The 25,491-nt window shown below is 33.9% G+C and overlaps 1 protein-coding gene across 3 annotated transcripts in view; it reads right to left on the reverse strand.

Annotated features, from left to right (window-relative positions):
* LOC114935573 (fatty acid synthase-like) overlaps positions 1–25,491 on the reverse strand; it is a 127,520-nt gene that overhangs the window by 30,160 nt on the left and 71,869 nt on the right. For all 3 annotated transcript variants that reach the window (XM_085483898.1, XM_085483905.1, XM_085483901.1), the window contains one exon: positions 2,583–2,887. In XM_085483898.1, coding sequence (XP_085340024.1) covers positions 2,583–2,887 — 305 coding nt within the window. The remainder of the gene's footprint in view (positions 1–2,582; positions 2,888–25,491) is intronic.

A 25,491-nucleotide genomic window follows, 5' to 3' on the forward strand; every position in this document is an offset into this window, starting at 1 on the left:
AAGATTTTAAATATGAAATAATCTCATATTTGAGATTTAATTTCAATACCCCTTTAACCCCCCTACGGAAATAAATAAATGCAAGAGAAAAATATAGATCCGAAAGTCGCTGAATCGGGAATCGAACCCGAGACCTTTCGCTTGCCGGGCGACTGCTCTTCCAACTGAGCTATTCAGATCCCTTCGATTCTATACTTTTCTCTGTTATATATATTAATGTTGGTAAACAAACGCCTTTAAGCCAGCGTGTATAAATTTCGAGAACAATTCTATTTATTTTATAGTTCGGCTGAGGGCGAAAGAGCGTTTAGTGTAATTATTTACTTTCAGGAAAATAATCGTTTTGTTATTATCGGGACTAAAGTGTATCTCCTCTCGCGCGACCGCGGTGTTTACCATTATCGGTGATTTGACGTAAGCGCTTCCTTTTCGCAGGCGCGAGGTATACGTTACCAGTGCGGCCGAGCGCTATTTGAAATAATATTAATTTAAAATTATGCATGATGCATGTTGCATGTGAATGAAAGACTGCATGAAATTTAACGCAATAATGTTTTAAGCCTTTTCAGCTTTTTTGACGTTCGATTTTTGAACACATACTAATATATATTCATACAATATATATCTTAATCTTAAAAATTATTAATAGTATTTCGTTACTTTAAGTCGAGGATTTTGCTAATAAGGAATTTATGTGTATTACAATGTGTTAAATCCAAAATGTTGTCAGTGTATTTGTTCTGATGTGATTGTTTATTTGAGATGTCAAATAAATACCGAAAAATTTCGTCGTTTTTATGCGAGAAATTGTTAATTCTGATAGGCACTGTGAATGATGAATAAAGATTAATAATATTTTGAGTGTTATAAAAGATATCCTTACATAATTTGTACGCTTACTTGTGTGTCGTTCTTCTTGATAGTTTATTAAAAAATGGACGGTATGATGAGACCTTTTATTTCTATTTTTTATATCAATTCGTCTTACAATTATCATTTAAAGTATATTTTATCGATTAAATCTATCTATGTATTTTGAATTTATTTGGGTCTTTAAATTTATCGATTTTCTACGAAGGCCGTGCAGCGGCTCAGTTTCTTCTATGTGTTTTTATTTTTTCGTCCCTCGCGCGTTTTATCGCGCGCCGCGCCGAGCCTCGCAACGTTCAAATCAGCTGACGGATCCTTCGTTTCAATGTTCGGTAAAACGACACAGTTAGCTATCGACCGTTCGAGCTGATTTTTCTTGTCGCTTATTGCATACGAATTACTCAATCACGAGTTACTATGTATCTCTTGTTTTCAGTTAATTATATTGTAATAAACTTCTTGAACTTCAATGAAAGTGTTGCATTACTTTAACACGCGCATCCTCGCTAATTCTCGTAACAATATGTAATCTCAAAATATGTGTGTTTATATATTGTATACGGTTAGTATGCCTAGAATGTTGATGACCTATTTGTCTTGTATATTTTCCTATTTAATGTTTGTTAATTTTTCCAAAATATCATAATAGGATTTGCTAAATAACTCAGTATCTTTATTTAAATTTAACCCGTTTTTTTTGTTTCTTGTATAGCATCTCAGAAATGAGTTTTTTATAATAATTAATTTCCTCATCCAAAATCTTCACATTCTCTCAGTCGAATGTATGGTCTTCTTTTATTATGTGTTCTAAAATTACTGAGTATCTCGTCGAATCCAATCTAATATTATTTATGTGTTCTCTCATTCTAGCATGTAATTGTCTCTTCGTTTGACTACGTAGGATGCATTGTATTCATTGGAATTGATCTTATACACTACATTTGAAGTAAATGGGCGTTCATTTTTATCTTTATGTATCTTAATAATTCTATCAAGTTAAGACATCTATAGCTTACTAAAAGGTTTGTATTTTTTATCGAGAAGACAATTAATTCTGAGATCTTATTGATATACGGAATGACAAACAGTTTTTTAGTTGATGAGTTAGTTTTTTAGCTCTCTTTCAACAATTTTTTCTGTTTGTCTTATGTTCATTTTTTTGTAATGCTTTTTGTGGAAATAAGATGTCCTATCCAATGATTAATTTTATTAAAAATGAGATCTGCGGGGTAACTGTTGCTTATTAATATGTTAATAATTAATTTCAAATTTTTATTGAAAAATTGTGGGTGTGATAGTAATAAACGTCTATCCACTAAGTTGTAGATTATTCCGATTTTGTGACACTGTGGATAACTAGAGAAAAATGATCTTCCTGAAAACGTATCTTTCTGGTACTAATTAAACAAATTTACAATACAATTTATTATAAATTTAGTAAAAATCAAATAGATTTTAATATTATTATATTTTTACTAACTTTGTCAATAGAATGCTTATAAGCTTAATACAGACAGTTAGTGTCAATATAATGCAATTTCTGTTTAAATCTGCTATAAATTTATTGGTAAACAGCTAATGGTTTATTGAATGCAAATTTTTTTTTAATTTATCTAGCTCAACTCATTTTCTTTTTTATCATATTTTATGTAAAATTATTTAATTTTTGTTTACAGTTATATTTACAAAAATAATTTAGTTGTATAAGTTACCTTTCTGGATCATAAGAGTTAAATTGACTGGACTTTGTGGTGATAAAATCGTAGAGCGTAGAAAATAGACATCTTCAAATACAACTGGTATATTGAAATGATGTTGTTTTTTTAACCAGCCGATCATCTGCCATATAAGTAAAAGATATCCTGTAGCCGGAAATAAATTTTTTCCATTAATGACATGACCGGTCATATATATCAATTCTTCTTCTGCTATATTTATAGTAACAATTGCTTCTCTTTCGTTAAGTTTCCTTTGTCCAGTATGATGATAAGTATACCAATCTTCGGAATGATCCCATCTTAAATGCATGTTATTAATTCAACAATATATAAAACAAAATAATGAAAAACAAAATGTTCGAAACATAAAAAATAAATGATATTAATAAATTGGCCCTTATTCTAATAAGAAGATAAAAAATTCGTTGTGAGAGCCTGATTCTTAGCAATTCGCTAAGATAAGTCGCTAAGATAAGAGATTGTTCCTCGACTTATCTTAGCGAATTGCTAAGAATCAGGCTCTCACAGCGAATTTTCTATCTTGAAAATAATTAAGAACAAAGAAAAGGCAATAAGAACAAACGTATTTATACAAATCACAAATAAATTCATTATAATCTAAATTAGGTTAGGAATAAAAATATATGTAATATAAAAATATAAAATATAAAAAATATAAAAATATATAAAAAATATATATGTTTCAATTCCATTTTTGAGATATCTTCTAAAACGATACATGTAAATAATTTAAGTAAAGGTGAAAGCAGCCAACGAGTAAAATTATAAACCTATCAAATTAAAAATTATTAAAAATGATTATTAGTGTAAATTACGGATGTGTATTTCTGAACTTATGGCTCATCAAAGCAATGACGAAATTAATAACAAATACTGTTAAATGTAGCGCTTAAAATGTTCACACATGAAAGCCGCGTGTAACAGAAGTAAACAGTCCATTCAAAGAGTTAGTCGAGAGGCGCTTTAATACAATTTTTTTTCTCTTCCGGTTTGTGCTATCACATTACTTGCGTCATTGTAATATTGCGTAATTATTCTTGTATATTAGTTACATTCTAATAAAAATATAGCTCTTTTTCAAGTTTATCTGTGCATACTTAACCATCAATAAATAACTCTGCGCAACAGATTATGGACCCAGGGTGTATTTTTGAGTGTTGATTACGTTAGAGATTAGATTCGTGTCTCGAGTAATATTCGAGTAATATTGCATACTCTTTTGATAATCCATTGGTAAAAACTAACAAAGAATAATAAAAAATCGACTCTCAAAGATCTGCGTGTTCCTGTTTTGACGAAAGCATCGTACAACGATGGAAGTTTGAAGTTATCATCTCCTTCAAGATTGTTGGTGTATATGAGATCGTGAACAGTATTGAGATATATCCGATAAGCGGAAAACCAAAAGAAATAAAAGAGTGACAAAAAAAACGCAAAGGCAGTGCGTATTTTGTCGGGCGGCTTAAGTGAAGATGATCATTCGGAGATACGAAAATGTAATTCTTCAAAAGCGATATTCACAAAATTAAAATCACTTTAGGAGATGAACACGAAGCAAATAAATATTTATTGAATCAGGCACTGCATGCCATGAAATTTAAGGATAGACAATCTTTTCAAAGTTACTGTTCTAAATTAGTGGTCATTGTTTAACAACTCGAAGGTATAGTTGAGAGAGAATCTGTAACGCAACATTGGTAGCAAAGCTAATCAACGATTTATTTGCAAATTTGATACATTTCGTGAAACGTATTACATACAAGCAGCAAATGATAGAACGATAAAGTTTGATGACATTTGTTAACAATTGGTACTGAATTGAATCACAAAGAGAAGAATCCAGCAGCAAGTGAGACAGCGGCGATGTGTTGCTCACAAAATCACAAAAACCAGATAATGATACGAAGCCAAACACTGACAAAAAATCACGAAGTAAAAGTGAATGCTTTGAATGTCAAGCCTGGACATTTTTGAAAGGATTGTCGCAAATATAAAACCTGAATTACGAAAAAGCAATTCACAAAGTAAATCGACTGAAATGAATCAAACGTACAGCAAGTTGCTAATACTTGCATATTGGTCAGCTTATACAGTGGTTAAAGGTCAAAATTCATGGATAGGCGACAGTGGTGCCTCAAATCATATGACGTATAGAAAAAAATGTATTCACATCATTTGAAGAGATTGACAATGTTTTTCTTTGGTGTGCTATTAGGAAGTGTGCTATCGGGTAAAATAAAATATACATGTGCGCTATTGGGATAATGCTTCCAACATTTCGTGCACTATCGGCACTGTGTGTTATTTTCTTGTGTGCTATTGGGATAATGTGCGTATTACTTGATGCGTATTTGATAGTGCGCGATTTACTTTGTATGCTATCGGGATGTGTGTTAAAGATATGTGGGCTATCGGGAATTATGTTAAATTTGTCGTGTGCTATCAGAATGTGAGCTATCGCACCATGCGCTATTGGATCTTGCTAAGTTTGCTTTCGCTTGGTGCAGCAACGAAGATACAAGTGTAGATCAATGTAATGTTTGGTAAAAATGTAATTGAAATATCAAAGAATAGTCGAAGACTGGCAACAAAATATCATTTACCAAACAATCTCTACGAAATGGATTTCATTCAAATCAGCAGTACTGGAAACATCAGCGTTCAAGAGGCTGCACTTCTAGTTTGGCACGAGCATTTAGGCCACGTAAATTATGGATCAATTCGTCAGCTAGCAAACAGTTCAGCAGTTAGAGGTATGAAATTGGCCAAATGTTTAATCAGTGGAAGCGATAACTCTTTGCGAAGTATGTATCTGCGCAAAACAATGTCAAAAGCCATTTAACAAAAATAATACACGAGCTATTAAGCCATGAGTATTAATACACTACGATATATGTGGATCTACCTGTATGTCAATAGAGTCAATGGTGCTAAGGTAATTACAGTATTCGTAGATGACTATTCTAATTTTCTATGTCAAGCCAATGGCAACTAAGTCGGAAATACTTGAACCTATACAAGAGATATACTGAGGTGAAAGCAATGAAGTAAGACGTACACGTTCTAATAATGCACGTGCATTTTACAGTATTGATATGCAAAAACTAATGCAAAAACATTCAATTGTACAAGTTTTCAATACCAGAGGCTCCATAAATGAATGAACGTGTAAAACATCAGAATCGAACAATAGTTGAGATGGCTAAAGCGATGCTTACAGGTGCAGATTTACCACGTAAATTATGGGCAGAGGCAGTAACGGTAGCTGCGAAAATTCGTAACTGCATTCCATTGAAATGACTAAACAATAAGGCTCCACAAGAAGCTTTTACTGGACGTAAGCCAGATATTAAACATTTACGGATTTCCAGCAGCACAATCTATGCTCTGATCAATGAAGGAAAAAGATCAAAGTTTGATCTAAAATCTGAAGAAATGCAAATTATTGGTTATGAATACAAGACATATCATCTATGGCAATCAGGCACTCGACATGTTATAGTCCGGAAAGATGTCATTATAGTTGAACCTCAATCATAGTAAATGGTAAAAATTGTCATGCCAGATGACAAAGATGACTCAGACTTACATATAAAGATGACAAAGACGACTTCGAAACGACACGGGAAGACGTTGAATCCGAAAATAAGTGCAATGAAAAGAAAGCAGATGAGAAATCGTGCAAGAAATATAAAAAGCTTGTGGTCAAAATTAGAGCCGACAGTATTGCAAATTAATCGCGTAGTAAAACGCAGTTTTTTTTATCAATGGCTAGCATACATATTATGCACAAATGCATTCATTGCAAATATTGAACTGCCAACAACAGTTGAAGAAGCGAAGAGATCACCAGATCCGAAGAAGTAAGAGACAGCAATGGCAGATAAACTCAACTCGTTTGAATGCAATGGACGCTTGTGGAATTATCAAAAGATCACAAGCTAATTCGTAATAAATGGGTCTTTTATTTGAAAATCAAATCAGACGGAAGTGTTCATTGGCACAAGGAAACTTGTTGTCAAAAGCTGTTCAGCGGTCAAGAAACCAGGTATTGAGTTCTCAGAAACATTTTCACCAGTAGCACAATTCGATTTAGTACGTATATTATAGTGGTGGCAGCGATGAAGAATTTTGAAGTCGTTCAACCTAATGTCAAGACATTTTATATGGTAACCTTACCGACAATCTATATGGAGCAACCAGATGGATTTAACGATGGTACAAATCGTGTGTCTTCTAAACAAGAGCTTTTATGATTTTCGACAAGTGCCATGTCAATAGCATGCAAAATTTGACAGCTTTATGAGAGAATTTGGTCTCAAACAGACAAATGTAGATTCCTGTGTGTATGCTTCAAATAATGGTGAACTGTTAGTTGCACTATATGTCGACGATGGTATTTGAAAAAAGCAAAATTAAAAATCAATAAGTTAATGAAGGCAATGCAATAACAATTTGAGAATAATTTTGGTTTGATCAATTTAAACTCATAACCTTAAATTTTAGTTTGGTTAATGTAACATTATTTAGATGTGGAAATCATTCGCAATCGTAAAAAGAATACCATTTGTTTGATGCAGACTGCATATGCAAAAGCCATACTTGAGATGTTTGGAATAACAAACTGTAATATATTCAGTAGCTACTCCTGTAGATACATTGAAGACTAACATGAATGAAAATTCTACATATTGACAGTTGGTTGGGTCTTTAATGTACTTGGAAGTCGTGACACGGCCAGATTTAGCATATTCAATGGCAACTTTTTCAAAATTTCTGGACTCACCAACTAATAAACATTGGAACGCTGGTAAGCGTGTATTGAGATATCTAGCTAGAACAACGGACATCGGAATCATTATTCAGACACAGATTGAGCTAATTGTGTCAATACGTGAAGAAGTACTAGCGGCGTTGTGCTGCTACTCAAAGATGGCTCAATCACTTGGTTCTCACGCAAACAAGATATCGTAGGTATTGTTGCAACGTCCACTACGGATGCTGAGTATGTAGCGGCACATGATGCAGGAAAAGAAATTGTATGGATCAGACGACTACTAAAGGAGTTGGAATCAAGATGAACCAACTAATTTATATTATGACAACGCAGCAGCTGAAAAACTTATTAAAAATCCGACCTACCGCAAAACTAAGTACAACGACGTAAAAATTTTTTTATACGCGCGAGTTACTTAAGAATGAAATAATCGATGTCGAGCATATAAGCAGCAACGAACAACTTGCAGATATATTTACAAAATTGCAATAAAAGAAGCTTTTTGAGGCTAATCGGAAGTCAGTTGCAGTAAACATATCAGCGAGTGGGAGTATTGAATATGGCGCTTGAAAGCACTTTAAGGTTCTTCTATGTTCAAACATGCAAGCCACGTGTAATAAAGGAAAACGGACCGCTCAGAGACTAGCCGAGAAAGACGCTGTAATATAATGTTCTTTCTTTCTTCCGGTTCGTTCTATCACATCACGTGCATCATTGTAATATCGCGTAATTATTTTTGTATTTTAGTTACAATCTACTAAAGATACAGCTCTTTTTCAAGTATATCTGTACAAGGTGTTTTCGATACATACACATCATTATGTCAGGTTGCTTATCTGTTTACTGACAGGAGTATGCTTTATGAGAAAAGGAAGAAGTCGACTTTATCACTCTATACATACTCTATACATCTGAACACTTGTGAAATTGGATAATATAAATAAAATATATGTTTAATAATATAGATAAAATAACATAAGTAAAATTTTAATAAAATTTTACTAAAAAGTATGTTTTAATTTATCTTTAATATATTTTTATCTATATCTATATATAATAATTCATATAATAAATTTATATTAAATATAGTGAGTCATATAATAAATTTTTAAATATAATAATTTTATAATAAATGTTTGATGTTACCACCATTCTTCTCTAAACATAGAGCAATTCTACGCATAAAATTTTTTCTCGCTTATTTTAGCATAAAAGGAGTAATCTCTGCACACGCATTACAAATTCTATTTTTAAGAATTTCCGCATTTTCCGACAGGGTTTCATAAATCCGAAAATCTTTCAGTGTAAAGTGCAACTGCTTGCCTTTGGTTCTTCTGACACTCGTTATAAATAAGAATCATTTCCGATAATCCTTTAAACGGATAACGAGGTTCCGTCTTAATCTCTCTATGACTTTCACGCTAATAACTTCTCTTAAACAAAAAACAATTTTTCTTGCAATTGTTTTCTGCTTTATTGTTTTTGTTTACAAGCAAAAAACGATCAGAAGAAAAATTGTTTTATATTTAAGAGAAGTTATTGGCGTAAAAGTTATAGAAAGATTAAGATGGAACCTCGTTATTTGTTTGAAGAATTAACGGATTTGATTTGAAGGATTAACAAATATGATTCTTATTTATGACGAGTGTCGGAAGAACCAAAGGCAAGCGTATCAATGTTTTGCAAAAGAAGCAGGAGGTAGTTAATGCCGTTTAAGAGACTCTTACGGCAAATTCTCATACAAGCACAAGAGCAATTGTCAAAGATTTAAATATTGTTGCGTTCTCGGGACGCCTCTCGCTCAGTCACTCACACAGTCACTCTCACTCGCGCGCGAAATAAAGACACTTGCGTAATAGGGAAATGAACTTTAATATGAGGATTTAATACACGAAACCAATGAAATATAACAAATAGTGCATTCGTAATGCAAAGAAGCTCCGGTCTCGGAAAACGTCCGCACAATGCGACCGCTAGACCAAATCTGTCATGTCTCCCGAAAACAGAAGAAGACCCTTAGTTGTTTAACAACAACTCCCTTGACGACGATCTCCCGGAGGCGTAAAGAGTTGATCCCGCGAAAAGTATCACTCGATACAAAGATGTAGATCCAGGGGCGTAACACGGGGGCGCAACACTGCCCCCCTTCTTCAAAATTGTCGTCCCGACAATTCTCACGGAGATTGAAGACCTAGGACTCTGACGCTGCTATCAGGGCACCAACGATACTCCGTTCTCCCTTAGCTGCTGCTACAGGTTACCAAACAAAACGCCTGGTCCCTCTCTTTTTGCGTCTACATTGTCCGGACAAATCCTGCTCTCCCTTAGTTGCTGCTACAGGTTACCGAGCTTCGCCCTCCTCCTCTCCGTACTCGAACTGTTTTTTTTTTTTTTTTAAATTGGCCAGATTTTTTTCTATAACAGTCGAGTTGATAGAAGATATCCCTGCTGTCTTCGCGGTTTCACTATACTCGCCGTCTTCCGGAAGGACAACGAAATGGTCCATGAATCTTCAGACAAAGGGGGAGAATATTTTCCGTGGACCTAACGTTCCTTGTGAACACCCTAAGTCTCTGTCCCGGCATTTGCCCTCAGTCTCGTGGGAAAACCACGGATCAAAAACCACGAGAGGGACAGTCTTCAACGTGACGAACCAAATGACCAATCTTCTGAAGATGAGACGGTCTTCTCAATTGAAAGGAGCCAATTGCCCTCGATGAGTAATGGTCGCAGGAACTTCTTCAGAGAATTCTCTCGTAACGAAAACTCAGGCAAGCCTCTTCTTAAAAATTTCCAACTAGAAAAGAAAACATTTCTTACGCAGAATAAATTCAACAATTAAAAAAATGCACTTACAAATATACACACAAACACAACTCTCCAATTCCTAGCAATCTTTATTTGAGTTTTGTACTATTTCTAATTAACAATCAATATTTCTATCTAAAAATGGAGCTAATCTATCTGCATGCACTACTTTCTTCCGATGTCTGGGTGTCTTCTGAATGCAGTACACCACATCGTTGAATTTCTTTACAATAGAGAAAGGTCCTTCCCAATTACTCTGTAACTTGGGAGCTCTACCTTTAATTATTCGAGGGTTATAAAACCAGACTCTCTCTCCCTCTTGAAAAAGAATCTGTCTAACTCCCTTATCGTACCAACTCTTTACCCTAGAAGATCTAATATTCATCTTGTCTCTAATTTCGGAATGGATTTTATTTAACTTTCTTTTGAGAGTATTAGCGAAATTTTTTATCGAAGACGGCTCTTTTTCTTCTAATCTAGGAACATTTCCTTGCAATAGATCTACTGGAAGTCTTAGATCTTGAGCAAAGTATAATTCCGCAGGAGTCATTCCAGTGGTTTCGTGCTTTGAAGATCTGTAAGCTAGAAGAAACATGGGAATCCACCGATCCCAATATTTTTGATTTTGTGAAATATACTTTGCTAGATAATTCCCAATAAACACTGTTCTGTAACTTTTACAGACCATTTACAAAACAGTTGTTCGCGGTTCTGGTAACCGTTATGTCAACTATTAAGTAACATTTAGATGGAAATGTCAGCAACATTATGCCTGTATATGATATGTAATAGATACATAAAATTTAAACGTAATAGATACATAAAATTGGATATAAAATTACGTAACTATTACAGAATCTATATTAAATATTATTTGTAACATTTACATAACATTTACAGAACATTTACATAACATTTACAGATAAGATATTCTCTGTTCAGGTAACCGATATGTCAACTATTAAGTAACGTTTAGATGGAATTGTCAGCAACATTATGCCTGATATGATATGTAATAAATACATAAAATTTAAAATTAATTAATGAAAGGCTCGTATAAATTAACAAAATTAAACAAATCAAATATAGTAGGCCAACTGAACGAGCAAATAAGATGTAAAAATTTATTAATAGTTAAATAATTAAATTAACATTCCGTTACAGAAACAATATAAATCGTAAACGTTTCGACTGCACTACAGTCTTTATCAATACATAAAAGTTAAATATTACTACAGTCTTTATCAATACATAAAAGTTAAATATTAAAATACAAAGTTAAATGTTAAAAATACAAAGTTAGTTAAATATTAAAATATAAAATTGAAACGATTCTTTGCTGTTGACTAATAGATGTGTAAGGCGATTGGTCTGAGATGCCAAGTTATACGACATTTAAACATGTTGCGGATATAATACGCGAATTAAATCAATGTCAGAGAAAATTAAAAAATCTTTCAACTTACATTATCGTTTTAACAAGTCCTTTTTCCCGATATTTCAAGTGTGTGTTGCGAAGTCTGAATAACAAATGTCAAAGTAGAGAGCGTGATGTATTTATTTATTACCAATGTTTTTTCTAAACTATGATTCAGCAAATTTTTTAAATATGTCAAAATAACTACTGTCTAACAATTCGGTGTCTTTATTTAAATTAATTAATTAATAATTTAAAGAACAGAAAAATGGAATTAATTTAAATTAATTTAAATTAAACAATTCGGTGTCTTTATTTAAATTAATTAATTAATAATTTAAAGAACAGAAAAATGGAATTAATTTAAATAAAGACACCGAATTGTTAGACAGTAGTTATTTTGACATACTTAAAAAATTTGCTGAATCATAGTTTAGAAAAAACGTTGGTAATAAATAAATACATCACGCTCTCTACTTTGACATTTGTTATTCAGACTTCGCAACACACACTTGAAATATCGGGAAAAAGGACTTGTTAAAACGATAATGTAAGTTGAAAAATTTTTTAATTTTCTCTGACATTGATTTAATTCGCGTATTATATCCGCAACATGTTTAAATGTCGCATAACTTGGCATCTCAGACCAATCGTCTTGCACATCTATTGGTCAACAGCGAAGAATCGTTTCAATTTTATATTTTAATATTTAACTAACTTTGTATTTTTAACATTTAACTTTGTATTTTAATATTTAACTTTTATGTATTGATAAAGACTGTAGTGCAGTCGAAACGTTTACGATTTATATTGTTTCTGTAACGGAATGTTAATTTAATTATTTAACTATTAATAAATTTTTACATCTTATTTATTTGCTCGTTCAGTTGGCCTACTATATTTGATTTGTTTAATTTTCATAAAATTTAAACCTAACAGATACATAAAATTTTATAAAATTACGTAACTAATACAGAATCTCTCTATGATAACCATTATGTAATTTTTTTATAAAAGATAGCACATATTTGTTTTAGAAATGTTTCATAATAAGCAGCTCTCGGAAACGTTTTTACTGATTATCTATTCGAAAAATATTAAGGAAAGCGTTTTAGAGTTTAAGATAATGTTATATTAAAAAATTTTTATTTTATTCGTGAAAAAAGTTGTTTTTTTTCACATAAAGTAAATAATATAATGAAGATATTTTCACTCAGTCTCGTCGGATATTTATTTATCTGATTTCTGAGGAATCACTTTAATACTTCAATATCTGAATTGAATTTTCTTATGTTGAGATCATGTCACAAAGAATAATCTCATTATTCTTTGTGACATGATCCCAACATAAGAAAATTCAATTCTATATTAACACAGATGTTACCGTCAATTTCATCAACTTTAAACTTTCCTGACTAAAATTTGAATGCGAGATAGATAAAGAATCGTACACCGCGTAGCTGTAAAAGAAGGAACTAACAATTATTACACAACTATGACGTATCGTTTATTTCAATAACGTAATAAATCTATAATTCTTACATAAAATTGTTATGTAATTTTGGCGTTACTTTGTTATGTAATATTTATATTTTTGGTTAATGTAAATGTGTATACTCTAAAAGTTTCGTAAATACTACGTAATTTTAATGACATAATTGTAACGTTATGTTAAATACATAAGATTTATGTATTTTGGTTAATGTAAATGTGTATACTCTAAAAGTTTTGTAAATGCTACGTAATTTTTATAACATAATTGTAATGTTATGTTAAATATGTAACATTTATGTATTTTGGTTAATATAAATGTGTATAATCTAAAAGTTTCGTAAATGCTATATAATTCTAATAACTATAATTGTAACATTATGTTAAATACATAACATTAACATTATTTTGTTGACATCAATGTATACATTCTGTAAAAACTTTATTATAACCGTTATATATAGTTTGTGACGTGACATTTTGTGCTGTCCGTCACAAGGGCCGAAGGCCCGGCCGGGAAGGCGGGAAATTCGGGAACCTTTGCTCTCTCGTCAATCTTTGAGAGAGAGAGAGCACCCGAACAATCATTTTTGCGTTTTCTACCGCGTCGGAGGATGCGCTTTGCGCATCCGTTTCGCGAATTACTTTTTGTATGATTTTTGTTTGAGCGATTTTTGGCGTTTTCGGCGAGCAATTTTGCATTGGGTACGTGTCTCAACCGAGGAAACCAATAGAGAGAAAGAGTGAAAGGACGGAGAGGACGAAGAGGACGATTGAGGACCGAGCAGAAGCCACCAAGTCCGGATCACGCCCGGTAAATATCATTTTCATCTAGATTTTTTGGATTGCTCCTCTCGTTAAGAACCTGTATACCGCCGTAAAATGTTTCTTCTTCCGCAGAGATTCCGGCCAGAGACGGGGATGGCCACTCTCTCGCGAGAGGCGAGAGAGCCCCGGAAACGAAAGGCGCGGGAGATACCCTGTCTCGAGCCCCGCAGATCCGGATACACAGAAATCCCACCATCGATCAAACAATCGATCTGGCGGATTTTTGGGAGGAATCGCAAAGAGGTGCACTCGTAGGAGTCTTCCCGACGGCCCATAAAGAGGAATAACGGAACCCGAAGCGGAAACACCGAGGAACGGCGAGGAAAAATTTACATCAAGAAAATTCGCAGGGCCCCGCGGGGTACCCGGCGGCCCTGCCAGGATAAGGAGCGCCACGGGTGGAAAATGCCAAATTTAGTATCGGCGTGATCCCGGCAGGCCTCTTGCTCGTCACTGTTCGGCGAGGCGTCCTAGAGAGTAGAGGTTCCTGCGCGGATGCCGAAGGATACGAGGATCCGGCGATACCGGTGAGACGAACGGCCCTATATGTAATATTGTAAAGCCGCTAAATTCTTTGTGAGTACCGTATTCGGGAGAGAAGCGTGTCACGGCCGCGGCCGGTTATTAGATTCACCGGTAATTTCGTGATTTTGAGAGTTTGACTTAGAGTTTCGTTCCGCGTAGAATTTATCCCGGCGCCCGGCCGACCGCGTGCTCTCTCCCGCGCGTATATTAAGAGAGGCTCTCTCTCCTGCGGATACGCCGACAGTCGCCGCGATTTTGGTCGCGTTAATGTAAAATTAAAGTATCGTCTCGTAATTACTGTGTCGTTCTTGTCCATTAGGATTTCTATATCCGAGAATAGAAAATTGTATAGAGGCACGCATCCGAATTAGCGTATTCTTTCTTGCGCATATCCTTATCCGTGCCGTCTTCGGATTCTTTGTAAAATATTGCGAGGGACGACCGGCGCGAGCGATCTCAAGGGAAGTCGCGCGGGACCTCCTCGAGTTTACGGAAATTTTGTATTGCCTAAAACCATCGGAATTAATTGCGCCGCACGGACCTTATTAAGTCTCGTGCGTTAATAATTATTCGACACGTAGGCGTGCGAATTTACTTCCGGGTCCCGCGTGTCGTCCGATATAATCGCGGCGGGTCGTCTCAAATGCGCGGAACAATAACAACGCGCCGCGTCTCGGCCCTACATACGCCGTATTGTATTTTTCGAATCAAATTGCGGCTTCGTTTATCTGTATTTCGACATTACTAAAGCGGAGATCTCTCCGTAAAATACCGAACGAATATTGATTTTCTTTCTTAATCTCACATTGTACTCAAGTTTTCTACAATTATTTTTCTGTCTATCTTTGTTCATCATTGTTTAAATATATTTAATGCTTGTTATATTTGAGCGATTTCAAATAGCCTCTCTCGAATTCCGTTCTCTCTCCCGTCCGAACTTCCCCCTCTACCCCCTGACGATCTGAGCGAGTCGATTATCGCCGTCGCGGAAATTTTCGGGATGATTTACTAATTATAAAGGTCATTTGTCGAGTTGTAAATTTTCAGAATGGCGCGAATCTCGCGCCTGGCGCCCAATCAAACATATTTCTTTGTGTTTATGCGAATTTCCCGCTTTCCGCGCCGAAGGTGTGCCGTCAGCCACTTACATCGGCCCTATTTCCCGGATCCTTTTCGATCCAACGGACAGTATAAAATCAACGGTTACAAGTTATAATAACGAAATTGCGATATCTTTTTTATTTAATGTGACATCGCAATTTTGTTATTATAATTATATAATGGTTATAATAAGGTTTTTACAGAATATATACATTGATATCAACAAAATAATATTAATGTTATATATTTAACATAACGTTACAATTATGTCATTAGAGTTATATAGCATTAATAAAATTTTTTAAATATACACATTTACATTTTCCAATATACGTGAATGTTACGTATTTAACATAACGTTACAATTATGTCATTAAAATTACGTAGTATATTCAAAAATTTTAGAATATGTGCATTTACATTTATCAAAATACATAAATATTACGTATTTAATATAACATTACAATTATGTTATTAAAATTACGTAGCATTTACGAAAATTTTAGAGTATGCACATTTACATTTATTAAACTAAATAAATATTACGTATTTAACATAACGTTACTATTACGTAATTAGAGTTATGTTGTATTTATGAAACTTTTAGAGTATACACATTTACATTTACCAAAATACATAAATGTTACGTATTTAACATAACGTTACTATTATATCATTAAAATTACGTAGCATTTACGAAACTTTTAGAGAATGCACATTTACATTCACCAAATTTCATAAATGTTACATAACAAAGTAACGTTAAAATTATATAACAATTCTATGTAACAATTATAGATTTATTACGTTATTGACATAAACGATACGTCACAGATTCGTTATAATGATCTGTAATATATACATATAAAACATTATGTAATTATTACGTAAATGATCCCTGCGTGTTTACTGGGTTGATTATTGTCTGATGTTGTCGTTCGACCTGACCATCAGACTGAAGATGCAATGCAGTAGTCCGCGTTTTCCTAATTCCGAGAAGCTTCATTATTTCAGCGAACAGTTTCGATTCAAAATTCTTCCCTTAATCGGTATATACTTCTAAAGGTACTCCATGTCTTGAAATAAACTCATAAATGAAGATTTCTGCCACTGTCTTTGCTCTAATATTCTTCAGGGGAAAAGCTTCTACCCATTTGGTGAAGCAATCTATGATGACGATTAAATATCTGTTTCCAGAAAAAGTTATTGGAAGTGGACCTAGGATATCCATTTAAATTCTTTCAAAAGGACTTCCGACATTATAGATCTGCATAGGAGATTTTCTTTTTCCTGTGGGGCCTTTTTTAGAAATACAGACCTTGCAAGATTTGCACCAATTTTCAATGTCTTCCTTGTAAGTCGCCCAATAAATTTTCGTACCTTTTCTAAGATTTTGTTTACACCAAAATGACCTCCGAACGGAGAATCATGTACTTTCTCAAGGACTTGTTTAACTCGCTTTCGAGGAACAATCAATTGAAGAAAACTAGACTTCAAATTCGGAGCTTCCCACTTCTTGTAAAGAACTCCATTCTGAAGAATTAATGCATCCCAATAAGTCCAATAAATTTGAGCAGAAATGTCACGAGTCACGAATTCAGAACGAGATGGTCGTGTTTCTTTCATTTTTCCTTGAATAAAAATGGCAATGTCAGGATCTTTTTCTTGATCTTTACGCCATTCTCCCAGATCTTCTGTTTGGAATATAAGTCGTGCAACCATTTTCTCGTTTTCAGACGTACTCTTTATCTCGACCTTGGCACAATATTCACACCCATAAATCTCACATAGTCGTCTGGACAATCCATCGGCATTCTTGTGAGATTCTCCTTTTCGGTGCTGTACTTCGAAGTCGTATTCTTGGAGTTTTTCCAACCAACGAGCTAGTTGCCCTTCCAAATCTTTAAAAGACATAAGCCATTTTAAGGAAACATGATTAGTACGAATCGAAAATCTTTGACCCAAAAGATAATGTCGAAAAAATTTAATAGCACTGATAATTGCTAATAATTCTTGACGAGTTACACAATAATTCCGCTCAGTTTTGCTAAGAACTCGACTAAAATACGCGATAACCATTTTCTTCTCATCTTGTATCTGTGACAACACTGCACCAATTCCGAAGTTTGAAGCGTCAGTATCCAAAATAAATTGACTTTCTTCTTTAGGAAAAGATAACACTGGAAGAGAAGATAACATTAATTTCAAATTTTGAAAAGCACTATCACATTCGTCGTTCCAAAAAAAATTTAATTTGATTTCCTGTTAAGACGAAAAGAGGTTTAGCTATTAAAGAAAACCCTCTAACAAACTTCCTATAATACGAGCAAAATCCTAAGAAACTACGCAATTGTTTTTTAGTATGTGGTACTGGCCAATCTTTAATAGCAGTTATTTTTTCTGGGTCGGTGGTAATGCCCTGTTCGGAAATTACATGTCCAAGATATTTTACGTTTCTTTGGAAAAGCAAACATTTCTTTGGATTAATTTTAAGATTTGCTCTCCGTAGTCGCAAGAATACTTCTTTAAGGTTTTGAAACATTTCAACAGAATCTTTTCCAAAAATGATGATATTGTCTAAATAAACTAGACACTTTTTTGAAATCAATCCGTTTAAAACCTTTTCCATAAGTCTCTGAAACGTCGCGGGAGCGTTACACAAACCAAAGGGCATGATTGTAAATTGCCAAAGTCCCTTACCGATAGAAAAAGCTGTCTTTTCTTTGTCTGAAGGACGAATCTTTATCTGCCAGTAACCACTTTTTAAATCAAGCGTAGAAAACCAAGTGTTACCTGATAACTGATCCAAAATGTCGTCAATTCGAGGGAAGGGATAGGAATCTTTTACCGTGATGGTGTTAAGTTTCCGGTAATCAACACAGAATCTCAGTGTTCCGTCTTTCTTTTTGACCATAACAGCCGGCGAAACCCAAGGACTTTGAGATTCTTCTATGATTCCTTCTATTTTCATTTCTTCCATTATTTTATCAACCTCATCCCTCATCTGAAAAGGAATCCTACGGGGTACCTGTTTTATGGGGAGAGAGTCTTTTACATTTATGACATGTTTAATAATATTGCAATTCCCAGCAACAATATTACAGGAGAATAAATCTTGAAATTCATTTAGAAAATTTATAAAGGTTTCTTTCTGTTTTTTCTGCAAATGAATCGAGCTCTTTTCGAAAAGTTCTTTTAAAATAGACGGGATTCCTTTTGGAAAATTCTCTATTCTTGAACATTAAAAATCTTTATTGTCAAAAGTGGATTTATTAAAAACTTTATCGAAAACGTTTTCCAAATTAATCATTTTAAGGAAATCCATTCTCAAAATACATTGATCATTAATTTCAGCAACTAATAACGGAATTTCAATTAAATAATTTCCGATTTCAATTTTTGTTTTTACTAAGAATTCAATTAAAAATTTCTCTCCCGTCGGATATTTTAAATTAATATAATTGTTTGAATCTCGTTGGTAAAACCTTGTATAGAAGGTTCGCACGCTAAGGCGGTAGTTTTCGTTAATGGTCACTCGCGGATTTGTTTAAATATACTTTTTATTATTCAAATCACAAATTATAACAAGAGTGTTAGAAACGAGGCGGACGATATTTCAACAAAAGGTGTCGATTGATCTATCTCGTCTCGTGGCTGGACGCTCAATAATAATCCGAGACACGTAGCCAAGGCGCGAAGCGAGAATTTTGGGGGTTTGCGCAGGCGATTCGCGTCGAGCAAAGGAAAGACAGGCGAGTAACACGTGGATCACATGTGCGTTTGACGTGTTGTTCCGCGTTGGCGCGAATAATTACTGAGATGTCGAACAATAACATAAACGGAGAATTGAACGACCTATACTTTAGGATTAGGCTTATTCCTGAACAATCATTGACTCGAATCTTTTCAAGATCTTCTCCCACTAATCTGTTATTTAATATGGAAACATCAGAGCCTGTATCTATTTTAAAAAGACACTCCTTTTTATTCAATCTACTAAAATACGAATAAGAATCTTTCTTGACAATCCTTCTAACACTACAATCAATGAGATCAACAAAATCGGACGTCGGGGCGTTTTCTGTAAGAGTTGAATTTTCCCCGAAAAATTCAACTACCTCTAGTTTTCCTTCGCCTCAGGACATTGAAAACGCAAATGCCCAATCTTCCCGCAAGACCAACATTCTTTCTCTTTGGCCGAAAAGTTGTTCGCTTGCGCTTTCCCTTTCGAGTTAAACCGTTCGCTTTTCTTTTTTTCGGAATCGGTTCGCGCGTCGCTTCTCTCTCCCTTTTGATAATTTTGACTTATTTTCCCGTAATTTCCTTTATCACTAAAATTGTCTCTTTTTCTTTCAAAACTATCCCCCTGAATTATTTTTATGGCCTTAGCTCTTTCTATAGCCAAATTTAAAGATGTAATTCCTTCCAGTTGAAGGGTTCTTTTGACAAACCCGTCTATTAATGCCGAGACAAATTGCGCGCATGCTATTTTATCGCGGACCGCATATGGACATTCGGGGTAAGCCAGACGCGACAGTCTTTCAAGTTCGGCTCCAAAGGAAGCGAAATCCTCTCCATATTTTTGTTTCCGTGTCGTAAAAAGATAGTAATAGTTTTGCGTCAAGTTTCCGTCTTCAAAAAGCAATTCTAATTTTGATTTTAATTCTGCGAGCGTTAATTCTTTAAAATTCTCAACATTTTCTAAAACGGACCGAGCTTTTCCCCTTAAATTTGCAGCGAGAGTAATCATTTTTGCTTTCTCATCCCAATTATTCGCAACGGCTATTAAAAGAAATTGGGAGAGGAACTCTCGCAGCGGAACCCTTTCATCAAATGTATCAGGCTTCAGTTTTAAGCCCGTTTTCGCACGAAAGTCACCGGTCGTCTCGTCCGCGTCTATCACGGCACTCGCGGCTATCGCGGCACTCGCGGTACTCGCGCAAGCTAAATTTAGTCGCGTATCCCCGGAAGCTCTTATATTAGAAGGACTTAGCTGGTTAGTTTGCTGCGAGGAGATCCTCAATTCGAGCTGGTGCAGCTGTTCGTCCTTCTCTTGGAGAAGAGCCTCAAAGCGAGCTTGCTGATGTTCTCGTTCGGCCCGCATTTCTCGTAGTTCTCGCAGTGCGGTCTGCAATGCATCCGTCTCATCTATCTTCTTCATCGTTGTTTGGGAACGCGTCGCTTTCGGCGAATTTGAGTCGTCATTTTGGCGTTCACTCAGGAAGATGCGATTCTTTCGGTTTTATTCCGGACGAGCCCCCAAAATGTTGCGTTCTCGGGACGCCTCTCGCTCAGTCACTCACACACAGTCACTCTCACTCGCGCGCGAAATAAAGACACTATAATAGGGAAATGAACTTTAATATGAGGATCCAATACACGAAACCAATGAAATATAACAAATAGTACATTTGTAATGCGAAGAAGCTCCGGTCTCGGAATACGTCCGCACGATGCGACCGCTAGACCAAATCTGTCATGTCTCCCGAAAACAGAAGAAGACCCTTAGTTGTTTAACAACAACTCCCTTGACGACGATCTCCCGGAGGCGTAAAGAGTTGATCCCGCGAAAAGTATCACTCGATACAAAGATGTAGATCCAGGGGCGTAACACGGGGGCACAACAATATAAACCATATTACCGTTCATAAAATTAATAAACACCTTTCTTGGATTGGTATCCATTTAAACAACATACAATACAAAAGCTTATACCTAATGATATGCAACGACGTTTAAAATTTTGTAAATAGATTATTAAACATGTAAGTTAATTTAAAAAAATTTCTTGCAACACATACCAAATGTTTGTGTTTATATACAGTTCTGTCGTAATATTAACTTACTTAATTTAAGCAGGTGAATTTCAATAATGCTGGAAGTGATATATTCTCTGGTCTGATGAAGCAATTTTCAGAAGCAATGGATACATAAACAGACATATTGAACATCATTATGCAGAGCACAATCCACATTGCACAAAAAACATTCAAGGCAGATGGACTGTGAATATGTGGCTGGGAATGATAGGGGATTGCATTATTGGTCTTGAATTTATTCAGAGCAATGTGACTGCACATTATTATGCGGATTTTCTGCTTTATCGGCTCAATGAACTTCTAGAAGATGTGCCACTGGCCAATAAAATAGAAATGATGTTCCAACAAGATGGACATACTGCCCACATTTCTCTTTTGGCGAGAACCATCCTAAATCAATTATTTCCTAGAAGATGGATCGGACTTCATAGTCCTCAGGAGTGGCTATCACGTTCTCCGGATCTCACGCCAATAGATTTTTTGTGTGGAGCTTCTTAAAAAATAAAATTTATGAAACCCTGCCGGAAAATGCAGAAATTCTTAAATATAGAATTTGTAACGCGTATCCAGAATCACTCATCTTATGTTAAAAGAAAATTTCCTGCCTAGAATTGCTCTATATTTAAAGGAAAATATAGTGATAACATTTATTATAACTTATTATATTTAATATAAATTTATTATATGACTTATTATATTAATAGATGAAATTTATTATATAACTTATTATATTTATAGATAAAATTTATTACATGACTTATTATATTTATAGATCAAAATGATATTAAGGGGCTGACCATGACTGTTTTACCGACTTTGAGTTCAAGGGCTTTTCTTTTTATTGACTATACAGATTGAAAAATCCTCCACAATTATAGTACTGATAAGAATGAACGGGGAGCGTTGTAATTTTGTATAAAAACCAATAAAAGTGAATAAATTACAAAATATTAAAACCGTGTATTCAGTCGTCAATTAATTAAAACAATATTTAGTATATAAAAAAGCCAACTAATCGAGCATTATTAGATGATATAAACTAAGTATTTATTCTATATAAGATAATACAGTACAAACGTTTCGACCGCACGCAGTCTTCTTCAGTATAGGTATTAAAAGTAGATGATCATAAGTGATTGTAAGTCGCAATATTATCGTCGAATTAGTGCATGTCGTGTTGAGTCAAATTACAAAACGTCAGTATATTTTTTACGGATTGATCGCTCTATTGAGATGTTTGGCCGATCCCAGATTTCATCGTTAGTATGAGAGAAATTATTGTTGTAATAACTTACTATGAGTAGTGAGATATAATAAATTAATAATGTGTCAAAATATAAAAATTGGTCTTACATGATCTGTGCGCTTACTTGTAATGTTTGTCGCTTCCCAACTAGACCGTACCAACGTAACATGACCTCTTATTTCCAAATGTACTCATTTTGTAATTATGTGTGCTTATATAGTTTAAGTGTGTTTAGAATTTTAACGATCTGTTTTTTGTGTGTGTGTGTGTTTTTTTTTTTTATTATTATTACATGTTTGCTAGTTTTTCCAATATATCAAAATAAGATTCGCTAAGCAACTCGGTATCTCTATTTAGGTTTAACCCATTTTTTTGTTCCTTAATGTGTAACATCTCGGAAATCAGTCTTTTATGATAATTAGTTTCACTGTCTAAAGTTTTAACGTTGTCCCAATCAAAGGAATGATGTTTATTTGATATGTGATCAGAGATTACCAAATCTTGTCGAATCTAACTTTATGTTGTTAACGTGTTCTTCCATTCTAGTCTGCAATCGTCTCTTTGTTAGTGAAGTGTAGAATAAGATGCCCTATCCGATGGTTGATTTTATTAAAAATGAGATCCAGGGGGTAACCGTTGCTTCTTAATATGTCAATAATTAATATCAAGTTTTTATTAAAAAGTTGTGGATGTGATAATAGTAGACATCTATCAACTAAGTTATAAATTATGCCGATCTTATGGCAAAGTGCGTGGTGTGAAAAGAAAGATTCTTCCTAAAGAGGTATCTTTTTGATATCAATCTGGATGGTCTAATGGATAAAAAATTATATTAATAAAATGGACGATCTACTAAATGATGTCAACACTTATTCCATTATTAAAAAAACCCATGCAAAATAATAGAAAAAGATCTAAACAATTTGTTGAAAAAATGACATAAGAATGATTACATCTCTAAAATTGATTATTATAAATTACGGTCTAGTGATTCTCTATTGCCAAAAGCTTACGGATTACCTAAGATTCACAAAGAAAACACTCCTTTTAGAATCATTGTCTCATCAGTTGATATTGCGTTGTATGCGTTTGCCTCGTTTATGCATAAAATTTTATTAACTAGCATTCCTAGAGCTAAAAGTTATATTAACAGTAGTTTTGATTTGTACAGCTTGTTTTCTGGCAAAAGAATTGATAATAACGAGTTATTGTTTTCGTTAGATGTGTGATAAGATAAGATTTATAAACAAAATTATGGGACTCCCATGGGCTCTCCATTGTCTCCGATTATAGCCGACATAGTGATGCAGGATTTAGAAGACACAGTTTTGAATTCGTTAAACACAAAATGCACGATATATTTCCGATACGTTGATAACATTTTGTTAACCACTTCTAGTGAAAACATGACTCGGATTGTCGATTGTTTTAATAAATACCACGACAGATTAAAATTCACCGTAGAACAGGAGGTTGGCCGTTGCTTAAACTTTTTAGATTTGTCTATTATAATAACGAACAACATGATACATATAGATTGGTATCAAAAAGATACCTTTTCAGGAAGAATCTTATCTTTCTTTTCACACCATGCACTTTGCCATAAGATCGGCATAATTTATAACTTAGTTGATAGATGTTTACTATTATCACATCCACAACTTTTTAATAAAAACTTGATATTAATTATTGACAAATTAAAAAGCAACGGTTATCCCCTGGATCTCATTTTTAATAATATCAACCATTGAATACGGCATCTTATTTCCAAAAAAAGTATCTTAAATAGACACAGTAAAAGACAAATAGGCAATTCAGAAAAAGAATCAGTACCAAAAAAATTCTTTGTTATCCCATATATCAATAAAATTTCAGAAATAATTGTCTCTTTGGTAAAAAATACGGAACTCATAACAGGATACAGATGTATCAATAAACTCGATAAAATTATTAAGTCGCAAAAAGATAAAAATGAACACCCATGTACGTCAAATGTAGTCTATAAGATCAATTGTAAAGATTGCAACGCTTCTTATGTGGGCCAAACGAAGAGACAATTGCAGACTAGAATGAAAGAACACGTTAACAACATAAAGTTAGATTCGACATAAGATATTCGGTAATCTCTGATCACATATCAAATGAACATCATTCCTTTGATTGGGACAACGTTAAAATTTTAGACAGTAAAACTAATTATCATAGAAGACTGATTTCCGAGATGTTACACATTAAGGAACAAAAAACTGGGTTAAACTTAAATAAAGATACCGAGTTGCTTAGCAAATCTTATTATAATATATTAAAAAAACTAGCAAACATGTATTAATAAATTACAGTTTTTATATCGGTTTTTTGCATTAGCTCATAACAATACTTTTTTAATACAAAAGTTCTGCAGTTTATTTATGCACAAAATATGACGCTCTTAATAGAGATGACATAAAAGAATAATACATAAGTAATAAAAATGAGATTAAAAGCCTGTATCAAAAGATTCGTACTTGAATTAATTATGTATGTATATTTGCATGCGAAATCGATGTCGAGGCATAAAACAGCAAAAATTAGTGCCGGACAGCGCTCTCTATTCATTATTATCAGTATTTCTATTGTGAAGAATTTTTCAATCTGTATATTCAATAAAAAGTGAACCTAATCTAATTTAATGTCGATAAAACAGAACAATGGCAGCATCCCCTTAAAAATAAATAAAAAATTAGAATTTAATAAATGAGCTTTATTTGAAATCTTATTTCAATTTATTAATTTTGTGCATGACATCCGCACAGGCTCCGATTGCCGTCGATATTTCATTTTTATTGTAACACAATAATTCGAGCCGAGATCAAAAGTTTTTATTTAAATAA

The sequence above is a fragment of the Nylanderia fulva genome, unplaced genomic scaffold (assembly GCF_048542155.1).
Source record: "Nylanderia fulva isolate GAGA-0341 unplaced genomic scaffold, ASM4854215v1 Scaffold101, whole genome shotgun sequence".
Lineage (NCBI taxonomy): Eukaryota > Metazoa > Arthropoda > Insecta > Hymenoptera > Formicidae > Nylanderia > Nylanderia fulva.